Below are 26,350 nucleotides of genomic sequence, written 5' to 3' on the forward strand. Positions count from 1 at the left end.
TGATAGAAAAGTATACAGTGGCAGATTTTGAACAAGTTTTATAGTTTATAGTTGTTTTTAATGATGTTGCTTTCAGCTCTGGGGAATGATATTGGGCATTTTCTTTATTATATATTTTACATTTTATAGCCAACTAATACTGCTTGTTTGCAGTGTGTCATGCAGCAACAACATTGATTAAATAATGGAGACATTAAAACTACAGCCTAAAACAGAGCTAAAGCCTATCAATAATAATGACCTTACACTGTTGGTTATAAATCATTTTGTCTATAGGAAAGGTTCTATTAAAACACTTGCAAGAATTGATTTTAAGTTTTTTCAGAGCCATTAAATTAAAATAAATTGTGATATAGAAACCAAATAAATACCTGTTTTAGCTTTATCTATTTTACATTACTTTTATACACATACAAGTGGTCTACAGTGTTAAATGTCTTAACTTAAGTTTCCTTTTGGAAAATAATAAAGTTTAAGTTCTTTCCATGTACCTTGATGTACATTTTACAATTTACTAATAAAGGAGAGGAGTTTCAGTTCCACATTTTGATTACAAAGGGGAAAACAAATGTAATTTGTTGTTTTGCAGGCGGCACTGGTAAACACTCAGACACACCTCCGGCGTCTCTTTAGAGTGTCTAATCCAGGAATAAATGAACCATTTACATCATAAGGCTTTACTGTCAATGCGAGTCGTGGATTGTTAAAAACAGAATAACCACCTACCAGTGGTAACTACAAACAGGATATGTGGGAAATAAAGACAGACTCCATTATCCTCACACAGCAGGGAATCACCCAGTGACCACAATCAAAGGAAAGATATTTTTACATTAATACAATTAACAACACTGTGCTTTCTTTCTGTGGTGGAAACAGAGAAACAACCTGGCTCTGTCCAAAGTTAACACAATCTGCCATTTCTACAGATATAATGCGGGAGGTTTAGAAGTCACCTTTCTACAGAGCCAGGCTAACCCGCTGCTAGCTGTAGCTTCATGTTCACCGATCAGACATGAGAGTGGAATCAAGAAGAAAGTGAAGATTTTACAAATTGTTGAACTATTCCTTTAGTACAGGGGTGGGGAACCTTTTTCCTATCAAGGGCCATTTTTTTTACAACATCCTTCGAGGGCCGTACTAATTATTTGAATTTCTTTTAAAACAATTTTACATTTTTTTAAGACACAGCCCATTCATTTCACCTTTCTTTTACGCTGTGCAAAAAAGCAACTTTTTTTATCCATGTTTCTTTCCGTTTTATCAGAAAACAATCCTTTATTAGTCCCACAACGGGGAAATGTATCTTGTCACAGCAAAAGAACATATGAAGTAAAAAGGCAGTAAACAATAATACCAAGTGGTTGATAGAAAATAAAGTGAATATTGCACATGGCAGTGATAATTGCACAAATTATAAAAAGTGAGTATTGTAAATAGCAGTGGTGGAATAGTCTGTTATTGGTGTGGTGGTCTACCTATCTATCTTTCCATGTTTGTATGTTACCAGTGGTGGGCCCTCAGGGCCAGCAAGGCCTTCTCTGCAAACTGAACTTGAACGAGCTGAAGCTGTTTTCTTTCAACCCACAATGGCTGAAGGAGGAGAAGAGATCAATTTGGTCGCAGATATAATTACAACGCCATTTTCAAGACAAACTTTTCAAGAAAAGCTAGATATCATGAGAAGAGAACGGCCAACCCCGATGCTAGCGAGACTATCACAGGGTTTGTTCGCCACTTTCAAATCACTAACTACGAGCGGTACCCCCGGCTCACAGCCTGCGAGAGGCACTGCACATTGTACTGCTGGGAATGCCTGCTATTTACAACTGATCAATTTGGTGTTTGGAAACTTGAGTTGTCTAATCAAGGCAGCAACGAGACACCAAAGCACGGCTGGGCACTTACAAGCAACGGTGCTTTTGAAAACCTTTGGGGACACCCGAGTGGATCTATAGCTCAACGAACAAGTGCGCAGGGAAACAGAGCTCCACAACGAAAGGGTGAACAAAAATAGGGAAATGCGGATTTATTGATTATAAATGCTTCGTAAATATTAATATAACTCTGTTGTACTTGACTATGTTAAGGTGATGCAACGCCCGGTTATAATAATAATAATAATTGTGGCACACATGTTTTGGAGAAAAATATTTATTTAAAGTCAATTTTCTTTTTTTCTTTCAATAATTTTACTTCAGTGAAATGGTCAGATTTTAGCACATTTTTACTAAAGGGGTGCCAATAATTCTGGAGGGCACTATACAACATCACACTGGTGCAAACATATAATAAAAATCAATACTGCTCACTGATTTGTAAAATTGCCCATGATTATCAAATACACACAGTTTCCTATTTATTTAGACATTAGGAATAGATGCCAAGGTATAAAAGGCTACAGCAAAATCTGACTTTTGACAAACCTGTATTCACAGTAAAGGTCAGTATATGCCTACACTTGAAAACTTACAAAAGGGCTAAAACTATGAAGAAATTTAGGAACATGTCTCTGACATGTCATCTGCCAATGTTTTCCAGATCTGTGACCAATAAAATATTAAAGGACATTTTTTTATATACTCCAAAAATGCCACACAATTGTGTTGGAGCTTCATCTGTGAGGCCATTTTATTCCAGCAGTTTTGTGATTGTTGATTTGCTAACCATTATGCTAGCTGAGGCTAACATGTTGCCATCACAACATTCATAAAGATTCCTTCACTATGACCAAAGATTCACTTGATTGTGTTTTGTCACTGTCACTTAATATGTGCAATCTGCTTAATGTTTATCAGGAAGTCAAGATAAACTCACACAACTGAACACAAAGTATTTTGACTTGAGGCTTCAGGTTCAGGTTATTTGTATGGATTCACACACAGGACGTGACGTGAACAGACTCAAAGAGCTTCACAGACTTCACCACCCTCAATCAGACCAGACACTGTTTTTAAAAAGTGAATAAACCCCTGGGAAGGACTACAAATACACTGAATATTCAATACAGACAACATATGGTTTTATGCCACGTTGATAACATATAAAAGAAGAAGAGGAACAGTTTGGTTAACATATTAAAACATCACAACCAAAGACATTCTTATCTAAGAATTGAATGTCAACTATTAAAGCAGGGGTGGGGAACCTCTGGCCTCCGGGCCGTATACGGCCCGCGAGACCATTTGATCCGGCCCTCGAGGTAATTCGTAAAACGCAATCTGCTTAATGTTTATCAGGAAGTCAAGATAAACTCACACACTGAAAATTTTTGTGAATATTTTGAATGAAAGGCCAAGACGATAAACAATAAAAGACATTTTACAGCCTGTTTTGCTCATTTTTACTAAAGGGGTGCCAATAATTCTGGAGGGCACTATACCTTTATTTGTCAGTTATGTTATTCATTTGAATGACCCAAAATTGTTTGATTATTTTCTCCATCAACTCTTTCTTAAAGCAGTGCTGAAGTCAACTAAATATAAATGTACAGTCAGTTAGCTAAGCTTATCACAGAGACTGGAAACAGGGGGGACATTTAGCCTGGCTCTGTCTGAAGCTAACTACACAGTCAGTCAGTCTAGTTTGTTTAATTCCTACAAATAACATAGTGAAAATACAGCACATAGTTTTATGAGCTCAGCTATTTCTTGGCCTGGAGTTGTAACTTCCTGAAGAATGTAAACATAACTTTCTTTGTTTAAAAGAAATCACAATATATATTCATACTGTGACATAAAATTACAAATAATGTAATCAAGTATTTTATCCATATTGCCCACCCACACTGCACTAACATCTTTTTTTCACCTTGTTTTTCTTATGGCACTAACTTGGTGAGCAGGGACATTATTTACCACTTTGTATGCAGTATATGATGCTGCTGAAATAAAAGTCATGTGATTTTTTGTCATTGTTTTTGGTAATATGCATCAGTCTCTAAAAAGTGTATGATTCATCTTTTTCCCAGTGTTAACAAAAGTCAACAGAAATCGCAATAAATTAAAATAGCAAATCGCAATACATATCAATTCAGCATCTTGCTACGAAGTATCATGATAGTATCGAATCAGGAGATAAGCATATCGCCCATCCTACACTTGACACATGATTGCCTGCAGTGAGATAATAGAGGCTGACTTGTAGTTATTTGTATAACAGAGAGAGTGGTACAGTGTATAGGACTCATATAGTCATGCTTTTATGTGCAGCACGATCAGACCAGAGGAAGGAAGTGAGACAGACAGATTTTATAAAAAAATAAATGTGGATGTGTGTGATGTGAAAGGTCAGAAGCTCTCATCTTTGATCCATCCTCGTTTTTTCATCTTTCACTGTGATGTGGTGTCACGAGCTCAAACAGATTTTCAAATGTGACCTCTGACAAATGCACATGCACACACACAGGGGAAAACTCTCTCACCTGTCACCTGTTCCACATTACCAGGCAGTTGTCTTTGTCGGCACATGAGAGTGAGAGTCAGACTTTCAAGCTTTGCTCTAAAATGAGATTCTTAGAGTCAGATTTTATAGCACACTGTTTGCATTGATCGACGCATTCACGCCTATTAAAGTCTTTTAAAGTCTGGATCTTGTCTGGACGAATCCAGGGAACTCAGCGGTATTCAAAGTATTTCAGAGCAGCCTGATAGTTGCGGTAGTTCAGCTGCATTATGGGAGCTGTGATGGCCGCTCTTTCTGTGGAGGCCAGGAGGCGACTCTCTCGACCCAGCTGCCTCTCTCACTGCGGCCACAGTGCAGCCAGGTACCATCGCTCAGGTAGGCTCTCGTATGGTTTCACCTTCCGCATTATTATCTGTGTCTTCATTCACACTTTTTTTCACTCCTTCACTCTCTCCTTTGTCTCTTTTCTTCACTCTTTCTTCTTCTTATCAAAGCGGTAATATACAGGAGTCTTGTTTTCTTGGAGTTTGGTCGTGTCTTTGGTGATAAGTGAGCAGTTGTGTCTTGTTTTTGCTCTAAACGTCGCAGAGATCACTTCATAGTCAAACAGTGTGTCAGATCTATAAAATCCTTTCCGCTGTAATGGAAATTAGTTTCTGTTTTTTTCATTGTCAGTTCACTCATGATGGATCACTGTTCCCACTAACTGTGAACATTAAACACATTACTTCTCCACTATAACGAAGTACATTTGCTGTAGTTAAGTGCAATGTTGAGGTACTTGTACCGTTTGATTCATTGACATTTTATATGGCTTTACTCCACTACATTTAAAATGTTGTACTTTGTCCACTTCATTTATTTGGCAGCTGTTTTACTTGTTACGCTTCAGAATCAGTTTTTGTATGTAAAACATGTAGTAAGTTTATAAAGTATTGGTACATTGTTATAGATTAAACTACTCAATCGTTCAATCATTATGAATTCATGTTGTTTATCTGAAGTTTAGCAAAACCTATAAAACTATATTTTAAATTCTAGTGAAGAGCCCAAAGTTTCCAAAGACACCAAATACATCAGAAATATTTATAAAATCATCTAGAATATTTCCATTTAAGAAAATGGTGCAGCCATAAAAAAACAGAATATGATACAGAATATATGTGATACTGTCAGATCACTGTGTGAATAAGATCATTTTTATGAACCTTAACAATACTTAAAAATAAATAAAATAAGCTGCAACATTTAAAGGATTCTTACATAACAATGCAATGCTCCATAATAATAATATAATAAATAATTTCATAATAAATAATAATAATTATTATTTGCATTTAAGCTTTTTTGATTTAAAAGAAAATGTTGGTATATGGCAGCAAGTAAATCTAAATCTAAACAAAAACAACATGGTGTAGACATAGAAAATAAAGGAATAAATAAATATCCCAAACTACCTTTTGATCTACTGACAATGGGCTCGTGAGATGCCATTACTGCCATCAAGGCGTAATCCAGTATTTTAACTTTGATACTCTAAGCACATTTTGTTGCTACTACTTAAGTTATTTTAGGTGGAATTTTGAATGCAGGACTTTTACTTGTGATGGATCACATTTCCATGGTGGAATTGCAGCTTTTATTTAAAGTGATAATAGACAAGTTTTTAGCTTGAACTTATCATTATGAAGTAAATGATGATTGCACAATGTAATATCATAGAATAATGACATCATCAACGTTTAGTTTGGTTCCCTATCAGCCTCGCATTCACTAAGCAATTCTGTCTGCCACCGGGTACGATCTCACGGTAAAACGAAGGCTCGATTAACGACACAAAGCCGAGGAAGACAAAATGCGATGTGTCCTGCGCAGTGTTGCAAACTCTTTTCCAATGAAAGCAGCTAAAACAAGCTTCCAGAGTCGGCAGATGACGTCATACCTAATTTGCATAATAGTGACGTTGTCTCGCATTCATTTGTTCATTTGCATAGCGCTTAGTGGTCGTGCTGTTGCAGTGAGGGAGGAGAGGGAGGGACCCTGTGAATTACAATATAATACATTTGAATATAATTCTTGCTTTTTCTCTGCTGGTCTGAATAAGTTGCTAAATTTGTCGCTCGTAGTAGGCTCTGAGGAAAACGGGATAGCGACCTGGTTGTCTTTGCAACAGTGGCACCAACAATAATACCGCTTGGAAACGCTTGTGGGGAGGGGTTGAAAAGTTGTCTATTGCCACTTTAAATAAACAAAGATCAAGCTTTTAGCTGCATTAATTTTAAATATGTGTGAATATTGTATCGTTGTAGAAGCTGCAATTAATTGAAGTAGTAATTTCTCATTTATTATCTTACGAATACCTCAACCCTCATCCTCTCAGGCTGTGGTGAAGACTGAGGTGATCTTACTGATGTGTCTGACTGAGAGGAAACAGTCTCATCCTCTCTCCCTCTTTACTGACTGTTGTGTCAGCAGGCAGCGCCAAGCCTACCTTTTAAAAAACCTGTTAGTGTCTTAATGGCCTGCTTAGAGGAATGATCACGCTCACACCCACACAAGAATAGACCGTACACACTCACTACACTAGCATCAATATACAAGGAAGCAAACTTAAATGCACATAAATAGACCCAAAAACAACCCTTAATGCATCACATATTACCTACATGCATGGTGCGTTGTGTGTGGATGTCAGTGGTAACTGAAATGTAAACTTGACCTTCATCCACTGTACAGATAGAAAACCACAGATTCACTTATTAAAGAATAGTTACTGTAGAGACTGAAAAAATATTTGTGATGTTATTATTTATGGTTGATTTAGACGTTTGTGTCAAGTGTAAGAAGCAGAGAAAAAAAGAGGGGTGAGCTCCACCACCACCTCACCACAAACATATTGATCTCTCTCACTCCGGCCTCCCATCTGTGTTTCCTATCTCCATCCAAGTCAATACATTAACACACACACACACACGCACACACACACACACACACACACACAAACACACACACACACACACACACACACACACACACACACACACACACACACACACACACACACCTACACACACCTCCATTCCCCATCTTATTGTGTTGCATTAGGAAGTGCAGAGTCATCAGTTATCCTCTTCTGACCTGCTGAACACACAGTCACCACATCATATTTCTTTATGTTATCTATAACTAACTGTTACACATATTCCAGGAATCACAAATATGTTGAGACATTAATAGTATAATAATACATTTATAATATTCAGGTTCTTCTTCACAGAGAAAAAGTAGTTGAGGTGAGTGGAGGTGGGGTGTCCCCGCTATTTTATCTCTGTTTGCAAAGCAACCACCAAGTGACACAAAACTGTCTCTTTCAGTCTGGGGGCTTTGCTCTGTGTCTGTGTCTCATAATGTCCATGGCAGCTATTAACTGATATGATTTCATATTATATATAATAAATATATTTAATATATATTATATTTAAAGTTGTTTATTTGGCAATCATTTCATCACAGTTACTAACCAGGGCTTTAAATGTGAGCATATTTTTGCTCATTTTACAAACGTGTCCCTCGTCTTTAAGGCTGTGCCGCTGTCCGCCCCCCATTCAAACATTTCTCAACCCGCCCCTAAAGAACTGGATGTGGTGGCGAAAGGAGGGACACTTTGAAGCAGGAAAGAGGGAGTCAAGCAGAGGGGGAGAGAAAGTCTGCGGTTGGCCAAAGTTATGGAATGACAGAGGGGATGGAGGGAAGAGGAGGAGGCGGTGTAAAGCTCCTGGGCACAAAGGCGAATCAGATGGATAGATGGAGAAAAAGGAGGAGTAAGAAGGAGTAAGGAGAGACCACACAAAGGAGAGGATGAGTTTAGGGTGGACAGTGCACTTCAGTTTTAAACCTCAGCCGGAGTGTGCACTGACTAAGTGAGTCGAGGGAGGAAAAGTTGCAACTTGAAGCAGCAACAGATAAATTCAGGAAGCTGCAGAGAGAGGGGAGTGATGGAAAAATATGTGTGGAGGAGGTAGACACCGGGGGAGGTTTCATTCCCCACAGCTCCTCTCAGTTTCTCAGGATTTCCCTTCCTGGACTCTGCTGCTGCTGCTCTAAGTGCCTTCTCTCCAGGGCCATACTATTCCATATCTGGACCTGGATTTGGACAAACAGTGAAGTGGACTGAATCAGACGGGACAGCAACGTCAAACCTAACTTTAACTATTTACGATCAAATTAAGTCTGTGCTGAAAGGTGTTAAGTGGATTACTGACAGAATTAGGGTTTATTTTGTTGCATAAGTAGATGCTTTTATCCATTTTGGGGGTCATTTGGACAGTGCAGCCACTTTTCACTTTGCAAGAAAAACTGATTTGTGTATTTTGACTGACAGGTCAGTTTTAAAATATTATCTCATCCTGAATATGGTGAGCGGAAGCCGCTAAGACCACAAAGTAAGATTGTCCTCTACTTGCAGATAAAGAGTTTCTACAGTATGTCTGTTTGTTGCTCGTGTGGTCGGTGCACATAATGGGGTAATTTATTTATGATTGCTAATGATGTTTTGTCGTTTTATGGCATGGAAGATGAGAAGACTTTGGCATCTCCTGTTCTATATTTCAATAAGTCAGTAGTATGCACCAAATTGTTTTTTTTCCCAAAAGACATTTTCATCTAAAACCACGATGTGATTCACGAGTGTGAACTATGACATGAGGACTGATAATAGCTGTTTGGATTAAGAGGGTGAGCAGTAACTTGTGATTTTGCCAGTCTGAGCTCCTGAGAGTGCGTGCAGGAGGAAAGTCTGGAAAGTGACTCTAAACGTCTCCTTTAATGCACCGTAATAAATGGCTTTTGACACAACCCCCATTTCCCCTCATCGGTCTAGAGAGGGAGGTTTTCCATATATGTCGGTTTCCACATATTTTCCACTTCAGCATCGGTGTTGACATTAGAGCAGCCTTCGTACAGCCTGCTTGGCCTGCTTCTCATGCGGGCTCCTGGGCCTGGAAACAAACCCATGTCGTCACCCACCAACCTCTGTTGAAAACACTTGTTGTTGACTCGCCCGCCCGGCGGTGCTCGGGCCGGCCCAGGCTTCCTCTCCTCTCTCCCCAGGGCCAGGCCTTCTCGTGCAGGCTTGGCCCTGAGTGGACTCCCCCTGTCCTGAAGTCATGGGGATCCAGGGCATGGAGCTGTTTGCCATCGGCGTGGTCATCATCCTTTTCATGGCAGTTCTCAAGCAGTTTGGCATCTTGGAGCCCATGTCCTCATTTGAAGGTAAGGGCCCATCTGAGGCCCGTCTACTGGCTGTGACTCACCACTTCCTTTTAACCCCCCTACCTGCTGTATACGCAGATATAAGGACATTTTCAAGTGTTTATTAATATTATTAATAATTAAGTCTGCAATGAAGACACATTTTAAAACTGAGGTTTTACTATCTTGTTATTCATCATTTCTTTATACACCAGCCTCCACAGGAGTTATAGTTGTTGACAAATACATGAATACACACTTCTATCTGCTAACAGATAAACTGCTTAAAATAAATCATATTATTATGGGGGCAACCCAAGGCTGTTTATTTTAGTTGATAATTGATTTTAGATTATTTTCTTTATACTTTTAAAGCCAATACAAGCCCAGATTCTTGTTTGAATATACCCAAGGAGAGGCCCGCCTCTTTCAGTGCTTAATTACTTGTTTCTTTCATTTCTAAAAGTCACTTCATCCATGAGTCACATTTTCTAGAGATTTTCTGGTGTATAATAATACCTGAGTATACATTTAGTGACTTTAAATAAAATAAATGTAATTAATCTAACATTGCCTCCTTTACTACAGTTTATTTATGTTACACTGAGTAGATCATACGTCACAAAGTGCTTCACACTAAAAGACAAAAGCGAGTCATAAAATACACACAATATAAGAGTAATAAATAAAACAGAGATGGGGCTTCCGAGTTTAAATGCTTTAATGGCTAATTTAACACATGGCCAACAGGGACAACGTTTGAAAATTCTTGCTTTTCACATCGTCCCTGCTAAATTAAATGACTAAAATAAATAAATAAAGAGTGGCCAAGGGATTTGTGAATGTAATCTCAATGTAGTTACTTCTGTCCTTGTTCTGTCCTCTCATTCCCTGTCAGCTCTCTACTATGTAATAAAGTAAAAATAAACAAATATATCTAAACAACATTATAGTATAGCTAGAGTAGCATGAGTTATTTAAAGGAAATCAATTTACATTTTTTTGGAACTTCTGGTCTATCAGCAAATCTACCAGAGTGGGAAAAGGCTAATAGTTTAATGTTTTATTTTGCCTACAAAGAGAAATACCAAAAACCCTTGAAGGGCCAATAGCCAGTGTACATTTGGGACAGTGAAAGAGACATCAGATGCTGCTCTTTGAAAGCTGCTGTTCCCTCTGATTAGAGTTTTGGGCTGAAGGCCAGCCAGTCAGAGTGCCCTGCAGTCAGTGTGCCAAGACAATTACAGCAGGAAGGCTCCAGTCGACACATTAGTGCTTCTCACATAGCTCTGCATCATAAGTCATAAATTCAACAAAAACACCAGTAATGTCCTTTTCATAATTTATCACTCCGCTCAATCCCTCCAACCTTATATTCCTCCTCCTCCGCCTCCTCCCTCTGTGGCAGGACCTACACCCCGGTTTAGCATTACTTCACATCAATTATACATGAAGTATCGAACAGGCTTTCTCTGAGGCCGCCTAAATATGGAGCTTGAAGTACTCCTCCAGGACCTTGAAGGACACCGGCCGTATCGCAGTAGTCTCCAAAGTTCTCATCATGTGTCTTCAATACGGTTTCCTGCCACTTCATTAGTTTATCACCTCCCAGTGAGACTATTTTACCAACTGCAGCGTCATTACCTCCTCTTCAGCGTCTTCTCATCGTCATTCTAATTATTTGGCAGAAGATATTTTACATCTTTTGTCTCTCAAGTGTTCTCCTTCATTAAAATGGGTGAAAAGTAACTCATGAGGCCGTGGCACTTTTCAGAAATTACAAGTTGATCAGCTTTGGTTAGAAATAAACGCAATATAAATATCAGCTCTGTGGTGATCACGGTTGTTATCGAGACTCTCGTTGTGGTGCTGATTCAGTTCTGCAGTCAATTTGTGAGGTTTCTTGTTAATTCACCTGTAACCCGAGGACACTGAGGTCATGTCCTAAGATATTGGGAATATCAACATTTCTTCTTTCTCATAAAATATATTTTTTTGTCTCATCAACGGTCCTAAACCCAAATATATTCATTTTATAATGTAAAACAAGGGAAAGTAGTCAAAGTCTCACATTTAAGAAGCTGAAACCATACAAGGTTGGCAGAAAAAATACTTAAACAATTAACTTATTATCAACATAATTGCCAGTTAGTTGTTAGTCGACCGTCTTATTGATTTATTGACTTAATGTTTACTCATCATGAAGTCTTGATTGTCAGACTTCCACTAGATCAGTTTAAAAACTTTTTTGTGTCTCCTGCCGGTCTAGTGGTCTAAGATGCGTTCCGTGTAACTTTCCTAATTTCGCTCTGTGCAGCAGGGCGGCATAATAGCATTAAAAGAAAACATAAATACAATAAAACCAGACAATTGAAGACATTAAAAGTAGTTTACTGTCCATTAAGGCAAAGTCTTTTACGTCCACCTCCACTAAAAATGCAAAACATTGTTCAAGATTAGTTTTATATATAATAACAACGTTTGGAGGGATCTTTGAGGCACAGATTTTCCACATTTAGCATCAGCAGCACATTAGACGTCCTTTATCATTTAGCAGTCCAATCAGGTAGCTTATTGATGCATTATTTATATCATCAGCACTCAAAGATGTGTGTGTGTTCACATGTGTGCATGTGTTTAAAAAATCAAGTTTAATGATCTGTTGTTGTCTCAGTCCGGCCCGCTCTGATGTCGATTTTGGGCTCAATCCAACTTGGTCCTATTTTGGGAAGACATCTGATGCCAGAGGTAGCTTTGTCTGTGGAGATGTATTCTGAGGTGCTCTGATAACAACATCTGGTATTTTTACTCTGCATTTGATGCTCTCGTGCAGGACATTTGAGTAGTGAGTAACATCGATATACTGTATAAGAGATATGAAGGGAATGAGTATTTTCATTAATTTACTTGTGGCTCATTTCCATGTTTGTCGGATGAATCATTCAACCTCTGGCGGAATTGTACTTGAGTGAAACTTTGGATACTTGTACTTTACTTGAGTATTTCCATTTCCTGCTACATTTCAGAGAGGAATATTGAACTTTTTACACATCTATCTGAGAAGCTTTAGTTACTTTGAAGTAATATTAATTATACAAAATATAATAAACAAATAATTGATCATGTATTTTATTTGGTTAAGACCAAACTTTATTGATCCCTTGGTGAAATTCACAAGCTACCCAGCAGAATGTATAGTGGAAATAATAGCTCCCCCTACAGTATATATATATATACTGTATATGCATGTATGTGTGTATTATATATATATATATATATATATATATATATATATATATATATATATATATATATATATATGTGTATATGTATATATATATATATATATATATATATATATATATATATATATGTATATAATTAAAATGTATTTATTTCTACAGTGTTTTACTTAAGTAAAAGATCTGAGTACTTTGTCCACCTAGTACAATTTTGATGAACTTTACTTCAGTATTTCTACTTTATGCTACTTCATACTTCTACTTTGCAACATTTTTGAGGCAAATATTGTACTTCTTACTCCACTACATTTATTTAAAAGCTTTATTTATTAGCTACAGATTCAGATGTAATACTAATAATAATAATAATAATAATAATAATAATAATAATATGAAATATAAGTCAATTAATAAATGATAATGTATTATTACAGGTTAACCGTGCATAATATAAAGTAATTAAAATGCAAATATAACATCCCAGAGATATCGGCTCTCTATAAATTAAACTAAACATGATTTTAAGTAGTTAAGTATGTCTGTTTGTCTATAATTTATCAGTCTTTTTTACTGGTACAGTTTTTAGATTGGATAAATACTTCACATATTGAATGAGAGGGTGATTATGTCTCATATAGGACATATGCACCAAGCAAAGGACCTTAATTGTGAATAGACAGACAAATAAACTAGTCTCTGTTCCTGATGTTTCACTGGTCTCCACTAGAGGGAGCATTTATTAAATGAGTATGAGTGTGTGACACAGTATTGAATCTGTGTTATGGACCCCAGGAGAGACGGGAACAATTAGAAAGTGGATCACAGCGCTGACTGGGAAAATGGGATTCAGGACACATGTTGAGCTTTTTATCTCCACCTTTTCTGGTTCCTTAAAGCAAATTGTTTTGTGTGTCACATTTAGAAAAAATACATATAGAAAATACAAATCTTTGTTAGTTTTGTCCATTAAAAGCTTCTGTATATAATGCGTTGCTATCATTTATTAGTTTTTTTGATGAAAAAGGTATAAATGCAGCTTGTTCCTCGGAGGTTCACAGGTTAATTAGCAGAAAATAAGATGTGAGATGGAGGGAGGGGAGAGAGGAGGAAGCTGCAGAGCATCAGTCATTCAGCTAGTGGAGGATGTTGGATGTCGTTTTTTATTTGACCAGAGTTTTGTCACCAACTAGAGAATCCCAAGCCAGCTGTGCCAAAACAACCTGCATGTGTGACGTGAGAGTATCTGATCTTTCTCTCAATCTGATTGGATTTCCTATGGATTAACGATGTAGTCCAAATTTTTGGGAGGGATTATTTTTATCTCTCTCTCTTTAGAGGTATTTTTTACAGCAATATTCAAATTCTCTTGCCCTTATTAAAGGAGTTGGACTTTCAGACCCTGTACTTAGTGTTGGAGAATCTCCTGAAAGATCCATTAGAGTGGGTGGAGCACGAGGGGGAAGAAAACGAGAGTCAATTAAAAAGGCCGAGCTAAATGGAGTAAGGAAAAAAGATTGTGACAGAAAAAGAGTGATGAGTGAGTGACACTTTTTTAGAGACGGGAGGAGAAAGAAAATAAGTGCAAAGGGAGAGAGAGACCGAAAGAGACAGATGGACTGAACGAAAAGGTGTATAGAAAGTCCAATTATGTAGTAAAAGAGGGAAAGGAAAGAGAAGGACCGTGGAGGGGAAGATAGAAGAAGAAGAAGAGGGGAAGATGAGTGTGAGGTGGGAGACGGAGGGACTCCAGACTGTTGGCATCGTCTGCCTGGTGATCATGTTCCTCAAACTGATGCACCTGCTGGGCCTCATCGACATTACTGAGACCGGTGAGACTACCTCGGAGAGTTGCAGCGACGACGAGGAGGAGAGCATGCAGCGAGGAGGCTGGAGTTACATTTGTTCTACTTTTATCCACTTGTAGATATTTGTGAATGTTGTTTGATGCAAGTCTGGGAGGTTGTAGTTCATGAGAGGAGTAGTAGTTGTGATATACAAAGGGTTTAAACAATAAAGACTTTTTTTTGTTTATTTGGGATCATGTCAAAGGCTGTTATGGGAAAACTAAAAGGGCTGGTATTTGACAATTTGTTAGTGGCAGCAAATCCCATGAAAATATACTCCTCTCACTTCTTGACTTTCCCTGTCTGTAGATCTCAGCCATCTTTCCAGATGTAAATCTAAAAAATGTTAGTCAAACAGGAGTAAAGAGTGCATTTGTTGGGGACTATTTTCAGCTCGGCATGAATACACGTTTGGTGAGTATTTACAGCACCAGGAGCCCGTTGTTTATAACTTCAAACTTAGCCTAGTTCTGTGTTTACGAAGTGGAGATTTACACATGAATACATTTACACACAAGTGTAACTGTTGTGTAGCTAACGGACAAGGCTAAATATAACATGCTAATATATGACCGTTAAGAGCGAAGAGTAAAAGAGATCATATGGAGTACAATCGACATACCTGACCTGAAACTTTAAAAGGCTGTTTAATTATAATAAATGTACCTGACATTACATAACATTATGCCAAAGACATCAAATTAAAACTTTTGACCCAAAGACAAATCCTCTCAATGAAAAATCTTATCTCAAGGTTCACTTACCAGCTTTTCTCCAGAGCTTTAAAACATGCCATCCTCCATTGATGGGGTTGAAAGTTCTGGGAGCTTGTGTGAGATTAGATTTTTATGGCAAACTTGAATGAATAAACTTTAAGGCTCCCAGGCAAAATGCTGTTCAGTCATCACTTAATACATTTGAGATCAGACTATAATTTGTTTGGAATAAAGCAACATGGGAAACCAACTTTTGATTTTACACATCATCTGGTAAAGGAGGTTAGAGGTCGTCTCCTGCTTTCTCCTTCCCACTGATCTCTACATGATCCAATATTGCACAAGAGTTTAGGCTCCCCCTGCTGTGGTTTTGGTTAATGTTTCACAGAACTGCTCTCACTGCTCTGCTGGACGTTTTATCAGAATATAACTCGAGTCTTCTCTTCTGTGCCGCTCAGCGTGTAAACCTCTCATTGTCTGATCTGACTTGTTTTCTTTGTTTTTTCCTCCTCTTACTATCTCTCTCTCACTGTTCTCCATTTACTCTCTTTCACTCCATCTTGGTTTCAACACCCCTCCTCCTCCTCCCCCTCTGTTCTCTCTGTCTAAAGATGGTGAGTATAGTAACGGTAGATAAGCAACCAACTTAGAGAAAAGGTCTTCTTTCCCTCCCCTTCTTGGAAAGTTTTATCTTTTCCCAGTCGTGCAGTGCTTTCTCTTGTTGTGTGTGAACTGGTAACTAATAATGTTATTTGCTCTGTGAGTAAAACTTTGATTGAATTTCTCAAATTCAGATTTTCTGCAGTTAAAAACAACAAAAAACATACAGATCAAAATGTTTGGTGACATTTCCACCACAAAGAAAGTACCTCCTCTTCTTATTTCACTCCCTCGTTCCCCTTCCATTTACTCCTCCACAGTTTTTTGTTAAATCTCTCTCTTACACTGGCACGTCTTCCCCACCTGCTCTATAACAAATGCTTCTCTGTTGAATGTGTGATCCCACCCCAACCCCGAATGTTGATCTGCATCCACACACTCAATGTCTGCCGCATCCTCCCTCTGTTTCACTCCATCTTTCCCCCTTTACATCTCTTCCTGTTGGTCTCTCCATCCCCTTTTCTGTCTATCTCTTTCTCCCACAGACAGCAGCGACAGTGACTTGGAGCTGTCGACAGTGCGTCACCAGCCGGAGGGTCTGGACCAGCTGCAGACTCAGACCAAGTTCACAAGGAAGGAGCTTCAGTCCCTTTATCGAGGCTTCAAGAACGTACGTCTTGCTGCCGGCTGCAGAGACGGTCTTCATTGCTTTACCACCAATACTATGCTTTATATAGACTTGAATTATTCTTTATACATCTTTTTTTTTCTTCCTCTTTTGAGCAGGAGTGTCCCAGTGGGCTGGTTGATGAGGAGACATTCAAGACCATCTATTCTCAGTTCTTTCCCCAAGGAGGTTAGACGTTTAAAAACAATCTCTCCTTTCTTGTCCTTTCCTATTAGGGACTGTGCGAAAATTATGAGGAAGGAGGTGGAGAAGGGGGAGGGTGAAATATTTGGGAGAGCAACAGGGTCTTTAATTTTTCTGTGTCCCAGATTTATATTTTATTTCATAATTGTCTTGCAAGAATTACCATTAAAAAAAGAAGGATTGAATTAGTACATTAAAAAGTATGTTAGATCATGACAGTGGTGTAAGGCACCCGGTTCAAATGTTATCAGCCTTTTAAATGGGTGTTATCCGTGGTTATCAGCCTGATAGATGAATGTCAGAAAGAGCCGACTGCACAGGTTATCATTTATTCACACGGTTGTTTGCTGAAAGAAAGAAAACAAGAAGACGACACCGACCTCTAGTGACCCTGGTAATTACGACTGGAGCAAAGGTGTAAGTCAGGTGATATCGCCTTTTTAATAGGCTGACACCATTTGAAATGGTTCGGAAGTATATCGATCCTTTACTTAAGTACCTCAAAAATGTACTGAAGAACTGTTCTTTAGTAGATTTTCTTAGTTACATGAAAATCTGACATTCATGTCAATCTTGAGAAACAGTACTTACAGCACACTAAATCTCTTACTCTGACTGCTTTTGCGCACAGATGCAACCACCTACGCTCACTTCCTGTTCAACGCATTTGACATCGACAGAAACGGTTCAATCCACTTTGAGGACTTCGTCATCGGCCTGTCGGTGTTGCTCAGAGGTTCAGTCACTGAGAAGCTCAACTGGGCCTTCAATCTCTACGATATTAATAAGGACGGCTACATCACCAAAGAGGTTTGTGACATCTCTGACATTTTGACAAAACCTAGGAAATAGTGCATTGTACTATTACATCCTGGCTTTTTGAAATTACTCTACGCTTTCTGATTGTGCTGCATCTTTTGTGAGAGATCCCGTGTTTAAACTAGTTTAGTCCTTGTTTGTGAAGTGAATTTATTTAAAATGTTATAAAGCTAAATAGTACATTTTAGAAAAAATAAAAAGTTGTTTTAACTCTTGCACTTTGCTTCTGCCTTCTTCTCTTTAGGAGATGCTGGCGATTATGAAGTCAATCTACGACATGATGGGCAGATACACCTACCCCTGTGTGCGAGATGAAGCGCCCTCTGAACACGTGGACAAGTTCTTCCAGGTTCATAATACACAAAAATCAAAACACCTATTTTGGGATCTTAACAAAGTACCTTTTACTTGTTGTCTCTAATGTTTCCTTTCTCTTTGTATTTTTCCAACAGAAAATGGATAAAAACCGAGATGGTGTTGTGACCATTGAAGAGTTCATTGAGACCTGTCAGAAGGTGACTGTCCACACACCAGACAGACAGACAGACACCCACACACAGACAGACAGACAGACAGACAGACAGACAGACACACACACAGACAGACACACAGACAGACATACAGACAGACAGACAGACAGACAGACAGACAGACAAAAAAAAATCAAAGTTACTTATCAACATAAATACTGTACAGAAGGTCAGGGATCTGTGAACACTAGTATTATGTCTAAAATTTCAAACCTTAACTTCTGGTGACAAATGTTTTTCTTCTTGATTTTCCAGGACGAGAACATCATGAACTCCATGCAGCTGTTTGAGAATGTGATATAAGGACACCCACCTGCACAAAACACAAAAACAAAGCACGCCCACCTGACCCACACCTCAAACTCACCCTGGCACATAATGTAGGTACTGTAAAGACACAGGAACTAGATGTTTTTTTTGTATTTCTCTCGCTCCTATAGCTGCATCTTGTAAACTGCTTCTGGATTAAAAAAGACTGCTAAAGACAGAAGAAGAGAAGAGCTTCCTGGGTAAAAATGACCCTTCTGTCCAATGTGTTTTACGTGTCCTAAATGAAGAAACAGAAGCGCTCCCTGTGTTTTTATGGTCAGACAAAAGGAATCGACAAAGAACGGAAAAGCTTACAATAATAATCCTCTGACCTTTAGCACACAAGGATACAAGCTTCACTAATACTCCTTGTCTCTCTCTCAAACACACGCACACACTGTTTCTCTTTTACACACACACATACACACACACACACACACCCACACACACACACACACCCACACACACGCACACACACACACACACACACACACACACACACACACACACACACACACACACACACACACAAACCTGCTGTTTCCACAAGAGTTTTTAAAGCACCTGATGATGTGAACTAAGAGAATAAAAATGACAAAGAAAAAAGAAAAAAAGAGAAATGATCTGAAGCATGTTTGTTATCAAATGTGAAATTAGCTTGCACTACACTTTTATGATTATGTATTATATGCGCCTGAAGTAAAGGCACTGTAGATACCTGCACCTAATACACCACTGGTGTGTATGTATATATGTATAGTTAATAGTTATAGATAGATATATATCCTACCTTGTATTGGTCTCATCTGTGCTGCACTGGGTGATGGAGCAGGACCAGAACTGAATAATTGTTTTAGAAAATCTCTGTTTAACATCATGTTTATTAGCAGTTCTTCACAGATTATTCAAATAATTTTTCATTTTTGTATTTTGGAAGATTTTGTTCAGCTGGTCAGATTGGAAAAGTGAGTGTACGGTAACAAAACTGTTAAAGACGGTTAAAAGTGTGTTCTTATGCTGAATTAAGGCTTTATCTTGGTTCTTCAGTATCTACGAGCATGCTGACTCTTAAGTGCCACAGTATTATGTTCAGTACAGTAGGACCTTTGTGATGTTGGTTAATTAAAGATGCTGTCAACAGCTGCGACTTGTTCTTTTTACTACATTTCTCTTCTGCATTCAGAGGACGAGGCAGCAAACATTGTGGGTGAACAAACATTAAGTAAACTAACAAGAGTAACTTTAACCCATTCGGCCCCAGGCCAAAAACTGTGTTTTCATTTATCAGCCTCTCAAAGTATCCTAATAGCTTCAAATGTGGATGCATTACATATTACATCTTTTTTAGAATAACTTGAGCTTTTTGAAACTGAAGTTTATTTGATGGGACTGATGCATTATAGGGGTCATTCCAGAATTGGAGGACATTTCATGTCCCACATATAAAAAATCTAATAGTCCATGCCCTAAAAGCTAAACCATGCACTTGTTGTGTTAGATATACTTGTCTTGAGACAAAATGTATATAAAGTTGCAGAAAAAGTTGTTTCAAAATATTATTTAAAATATCAAATAGCATTTTTCTCTTGTCCCAGCTTCTTGGTGACCAACTTGCATGTCAAATATAACATTTAAAATAGGGTTTTTATTTACTTTTTTGGTATTATTCTATTGCTATATGTCTCTTATATTGGTAAAATCAATTTGTTAAATCATAAACCTTTTTAAATAACAGTAATTTTACACTGAAAGTGTGTCCCACAACATGTGCGCAACCCTGTTACCGAAACCTTTTTAGCTTGGCAGAGGAAGTGAAAAAACTGAAATGACACAGAGGACATTTTTTAAATACATTTTTCTGCATAATGAGTATGTGTCACAGGGTTGCACAAAACATGGAACACAACAAATAAAACATCTAATAAAAAGTGTACATTTGATGCCTTAGCTCAGGGGTCGGGAACCTTTTTGGCTGGGAGAGCCATAAAAGCCAAATATTTTTTTTATGTATTTCCTTGAGAGCCATATATAAAAATATATAAATTTGAATGCAACTTTATGCATGCATTTTTTAAGAATAACACGTCTCCGAGTACTAATAGAGGTATCAGTGTTGCATTGAACAGGAGCTCTTTTATTAAATAAACTAAACGCTTACGTTATTTATCTCATTTATGTGCACGTTTCAGTGTTTACTGCACGGGTGTCAAACTCAAGGCAATTATATCCGGCCCGCGAGAAAATGTCATATGTCTGTCATAACTGGCCCGCCAGTTTTGGTAATTACATCAATGCATGGCACAACCACGGGAAAAGACATTTGAGGAATAATCTAAATATGTGAATGGAATGAAAGTTTTTGGAAGCAAAGGGAAACGCACCACAGATCTCTGGGACGATGTGAGCTGGCCTGTTTGTGCGACATAACGAAGCATCTCACTGTTAAACCTGCAGCTTCAGGGCCGTGTGATCACGGACATGTTTGATGCAGTGAGAGCTTTATAAGCCAAGCTGCCTGTGGGAGACTCTGATGCAGAAGGAAACTTTGGTCACTACGTGTTTCCAAACACTGACAAAAATCTCCACCGCTGTGTTCCCGACAGCATTCTGCTGATCAACTGAGACCATTTGCCGACTTTGCAGCTCAGATATTTTAATTGAACTGCTCAACAATCCGTTTGCAGTTGACTTAAATATGTTCCATATCTTTTTGCACTTTATGTGTACCCTGTTCAATACATGTGGACCGTGTTTGGCCCTCGACGTAGTCCCAGTTTTTAATGTTGGCCCTCTGTGAATGAGTTTGACCCCCCGGTCTACTGCTTGCTTTGCGCAGTCTCGCGACGGGCGGGGCTCCGCCCCCTACACACGCACACACACACACACAGCGGAGGAAAGGAGAGGGGAGAACTAAAAACAAATCCGCTGCTAAATGTTTTACTTTAAAATGGCACAGTATAATTATTTATTACTTGTTAAGTTAAAAAATGTCAGCTCAAAATTGTCTGCGAGCCATATCGCGTTATCGAAAGAGCCATATATGGCTCGCGAGCCATAGGTTCCCGACCCCTGCCTTAGCTGGCCAAATCACTTTTTTTGATGGTTTAACAAAAAATAATAAAATAAAAGGTTCATTTTTTAAAAGTGTTGATGTCTAAACTGTCCTCCAATTCTGGAATGACCCATAGATAGATGTAGGCATGGAGGTCATTTCCACTGGGGACTTCCAAATCCTGTATGTGTCCCCCCCCCCCCCCCCCCCCCCCCCCCTCAAATGTATTTATTATAATTTGTTAACTGCAAGCCGTCATCGCCACAGAGGAGCAGGATACACAGCCAGCCTCTGTGGACGCGTGCGCACGCGACAAGAAAATAAAAAAAACGGCTCACTGAATGATGATGAGCAGGTACCGGGTTGTGGCACACAACAAAAATTAAACGCCAACAGCAGCAGCAGATTACTCTAAAGGGTGAAAAGAAAGAATCAGTAAATGAGCTCAGGATAATCATACTTTCTGTCTACACACGTTGATGTTCGGCTAATGCCGGATTTGCTAGCTTGATGCTACCGGCATTTACCGGCACATCAGCTGCAGCAGGTACAGTATGTGCTGTAGTGAGGTGATTTTGTTGATAATGAGAGGAAGACGTCTACATGATAAGAAGTGAATACAGTTTGAATTAAAGAATTAAAAGTGAAGTAGGCTACACTAAAAATGATACAACCAACCAACGTGATTGAGATATGGCTCCAGCTTATCAACATTGTTTTGCCTGTGTATTTTGTATCAATAGTTATATGACCATAAATAAAAGAAGAAAAAAATCTAAATGGAAATTAAATCTCATAATATTTTTATTTAAATCACACACAAAACATTAATTGTGAACATTTTTAACTTTATAAAATGATTCTCTCCAGTCTTGGCTAACGTCCCCTATATTAAAGTAAGTAAGACAGCTTTTTCTTATACATATTTTAGTAATATTATTTCTGACAGAATTTATCATTCTCGGCCCACTCTCGACCCGATGCCACATGCAAGCCCCACTGTCGACATCTTCATCATCATCGTCATCAACATCAACATCATTAAACACCTGCCTTGAGGAGATAAAGGATTGGATGAAAGAAAATTTCCTAAACTAAATAGCTCAAAAACAGAGGCTATTTTAGTTGGCACCCCACACCAGGTCCAGTCTTCCCCCATAACCCACATCACTTTTTCTGGCCAAAACATACCCCTGTCACCATCAGTCACCAACCTAGGTGTAAGATTTGACCCTCATCTGACCTTTGAAACCCACATCAAACATCTGTGCAAGACCTCCTTCTACCACCTCAGGAACATTGCAAAACTCCGCCCCACACTCTCCCTGTCAGATGCTGAACAACTCGTCCACGCCTTTGTCTCCTCAAGGTTGGACTACTGCAACGCTCTCCTCATCGGGATTCCAAGCGGGAGCCTTCAAAAGCTCCAATATATTCAAAACACCGCCGCTAGGATCCTGATGAGGGTGCGAAAATATAACCAAATCACACCCAGTCTCCACTCCCTCCACTGGCTTCCTGTCTCATTACCTCAAGGAACTCCTCCCTCAACAAACCTCCACACACAACCTCCACTCCTCTAAAAAACTTTGCTCCACCCCCCCAGGACCAAGCTACGCACCATGGGCGATCGGGCCTTCTGCTCAGCCGGTCCTCACCTGTGGAATTCCCTCCCAGAACACCTGAGGGCTCCACAGACCACCGACTCCTTCAAAAAGGAACTAAAAACCTTTCTCTTCAAAAAAACATTTCCGTAACCTCTTATGTCTGTTGTTGTTGTTTTGTTGTTGTCCTGCATTTTACCGCCTTGAGATTTATTTTAGCTTTGAAAGGCGCTTTACAAATACAATTTATTATTATTATTATTATTATTATTATTATTATTATTATTATTATTATTATTATTATTATTATTATTATTAAGGCCGACTTAATTTTTTCTTGGATTAATTATCACCATAGTCCCTAAATGTTTGTAGAAATGCAGGAAATGGGATTCAAATAGAAAACATTTTTCTGGTGGAGGACCCGCAGACCCCTACTTTTGAATCCCCTCCACTTCTCAAACCAAAGTTACCCCCTTGGATGTAAGATATAAGTTCCCCAAAAAAAAGAAAGTCTGAATTTTTAAGTTGTCCGATAAGACGGATCATTAAAGAACAGTAATACAACTAACCAGTGTAGTCTGTGAAGTTTTTGGTGAAACTGACAACTATGGGCTTACAACAGCCTTATAACCAATAAATAAAATAAGCAAATATATAATTATCAAAGATTTACTCAAATTTACTTTCAGTCAAATCAAAGCATGTCACTACTCGTCACAGGGTCAAGACTCAAGACTAGAATATGAATAGCTCACTAAAGCATCATAATGCTTTCTGTCCCAAATGCCCGTACTGACATTGTAAAAAGGGTATTTGTGCATTTTGCACCCTCGGCATGAAATATGTTGCAAAAAAGACTTGAAACTGAACTAATTGATCTCGTTAAATACGTTTGAATCCAAAATCAAAGAATTAGAAGCTGATTCCTTTGGATGTCGATATTTTTTTATTTACCTGTTTATTACTCTTTTAATTTTCTCTTTTGAAATGTGAGTTTCCTATGCTTGATTTTTGTTTCTTTTCATTTTTGTCTCTTTTTGTGCTTTTATAATTGTGTTTATGTTGTTGCCTGTCGTGGCCAGGTCTCTCTTGAAAAAGAGATTCTTCATCTCAAAGTGACCCTCCTGGTTAAATAAAGGTTAAATAAAATGTAAAACCAAAATCAATAAACCAACTACAGGGGTATCACACTTCTCAGCCTCCCTGGTAAGGTCTACTCCAAGGTACTGGAAAGGAGGGTTCGGACGGTAGTCGAACCTCTGATTGAAGAGGAACAATGCGGATTCCGTCCTGGTCATGGAACAACGGACCAACTCTTCACTCTCGCAAGGATCCTGGAGGGGGCCTGGGAGTACGCCCATCCGGTCTACATGTGTTTTGTGGATCTGGAGAAGGCGTATGACCGGGTCCCCCGGGTGATACTGTGGGAGGTGCTGCGGGAGTATGGGGTGAGGGGGTCACTTTTGAGGGCCATCCAATCCCTGTACGCCCAAAGCGAGAGTTGTGTCCGGATACTCGGCAGTAAGTCGGACTCGTTTCCCGTGAATGTTGGCCTCCGCCAGGGCTGCGCTTTATCACCAATCCTGTTCGGGATTTTCATGGACAGGATATCGAGGCGTAGTCGTGGAGGAGAGGGGTTGCAGTTCGGTGACCTGAGGATCTCATCGCTGCTCTTTGCAGATGATGTGGTCCTTATGGCATCATCGGTCTGTGACCTTCAACAGTCACTGGATCGGTTCGCAGCCGAGTGTGCAGCGGTTGGGATGAGGATCAGCACCTCCAAATCTGAGGCCATGGCTCTCAGCAGGAAACCGGTGGATTGCCTACTCCGGGTAGGGAATGAGCCATTACCCCAAGTGAAGGAGTTCAAGTACCTCGGGGTCTTGTTCGCGAGTGAGGGGACAATGGAGCGAGAGATTGGCCGGAGAATCGGAGCAGCGGGGGCGGTATTACAGTCACTTTACCGCACCGTTGTGACGAAAAGAGAGCTGAGCCAGAAGGCAAAGCTCTCAATCTACCGGTCGATCTTTGTTCCTACCCTCACCTATGGTCATGAAGGCTGGGTCATGACCGAAAGAACGAGACCACGGGTACAAGCGGCCGAAATGGGTTTTCTCAGACGGGTGGCTGGCGTCTCCCTTAGAGATAGGGTGAGAAGCTCAGCCATCCGTGAGAGACTCGGAGTAGAGCCGCTGCTCCTTTACGTTGAAAGGAGCCAGTTGAGGTGGTTCGGGCATCTAGTACGGATGCCACCTGGGCGCCTCCCTAGGGAGGTGTTCCAGGCACGTCCAGCTGGGAGGAGACCCCGGGGAAGACCCAGGACTCGGTGGAGAGATTATATCTCCTCACTGGCCTGGGAACGCCTCAGGATCCCCCAGTCGGAGCTGGAGGATGTGGCCCGGAGAAGGGAAGATTGGGGTTCCTTACTGGAGCTGCTGCCCCCGCGACCTGATCCCGGATAAGCGGTAGACGATGGATGGATGGATGGACAATGCACTATTTAAGGAACTCTTTACAGCCTCTTTCCCATCAGGGAGAATGGCAACACAGGAGGAGGGGTTACACGCAAGAATGAGCACCAGAGCTATTGATATGTTGATTGACAACATCAATCGGTTTATACTTATACTATATTAAAACCTCCTGAGACCCAGCCCATTGACTTGTCCTCTGTAGTGGACATTTTATTCACATGCGTCTCCTTTTACTCTTGTGAGCTACTCTATCAATCCCTGCTGCATTGTACAGAGCTGCTGCAGCTCCTTATGTGTTGAAGCCCTATTGTATTGTTGACTTTACCAAGATCAAAGGTTCATGTGTGTCCTGGGTTTTCTGGGGGACTATCCTGTTGCAGCTGTTAACCAGGCCACTCAGAGAATCATGTTATGTAGGTAATCGGGGAATTAATTTTACGTGAACTGTGGTAACTTAGTCACTACACTGTATCTATATCTATAGATATAGATATATTGATCAAATGCAAAATAAATGACCAAACGTGCAAAGCATTAAACCGCCCTCGGGTCCCTGATCTGTAGGGAGCCCGAAGGCTCCAGGTTAACTGTGTGGCAATTAGTTTGTGGTCATTTAAATTCTGTATTTACTA

The 26,350-nt window shown here is 39.4% G+C and overlaps 1 protein-coding gene across 5 annotated transcripts in view; it reads left to right on the forward strand.

Annotated features, from left to right (window-relative positions):
• Nucleotides 1–19,728, forward strand: part of kcnip3b (Kv channel interacting protein 3b, calsenilin) — a 39,758-nt gene extending 20,030 nt beyond the window's left edge. Inside the window, exons 1-8 of one of the 5 annotated variants that reach the window (XM_029439614.1) lie at nt 4,443–4,779; nt 16,068–16,070; nt 16,602–16,726; nt 16,843–16,912; nt 17,559–17,737; nt 17,991–18,095; nt 18,199–18,261; nt 18,532–18,608. In XM_029439614.1, the coding sequence (XP_029295474.1) occupies nt 4,674–4,779; nt 16,068–16,070; nt 16,602–16,726; nt 16,843–16,912; nt 17,559–17,737; nt 17,991–18,095; nt 18,199–18,261; nt 18,532–18,579 (699 nt within the window). In that variant the 5' untranslated portion in view covers nt 4,443–4,673 and the 3' untranslated portion in view covers nt 18,580–18,608. Of the gene's footprint in view, nt 1–4,442; nt 4,780–9,515; nt 9,676–16,067; nt 16,071–16,601; nt 16,727–16,842; nt 16,913–17,558; nt 17,738–17,990; nt 18,096–18,198; nt 18,262–18,531 lie in introns of those variants that run through there. The other 4 variants (XM_029439615.1, XM_029439616.1, XM_029439612.1 and 1 more) reach the window with 4 other exon arrangements.
• Nucleotides 19,729–26,350: the final 6,622 nt, after the last annotated feature.

Source organism: Cottoperca gobio, chromosome 9, assembly GCF_900634415.1.
Source record: "Cottoperca gobio chromosome 9, fCotGob3.1, whole genome shotgun sequence".
Classification (NCBI taxonomy): Eukaryota; Metazoa; Chordata; class Actinopteri; order Perciformes; family Bovichtidae; genus Cottoperca; species Cottoperca gobio.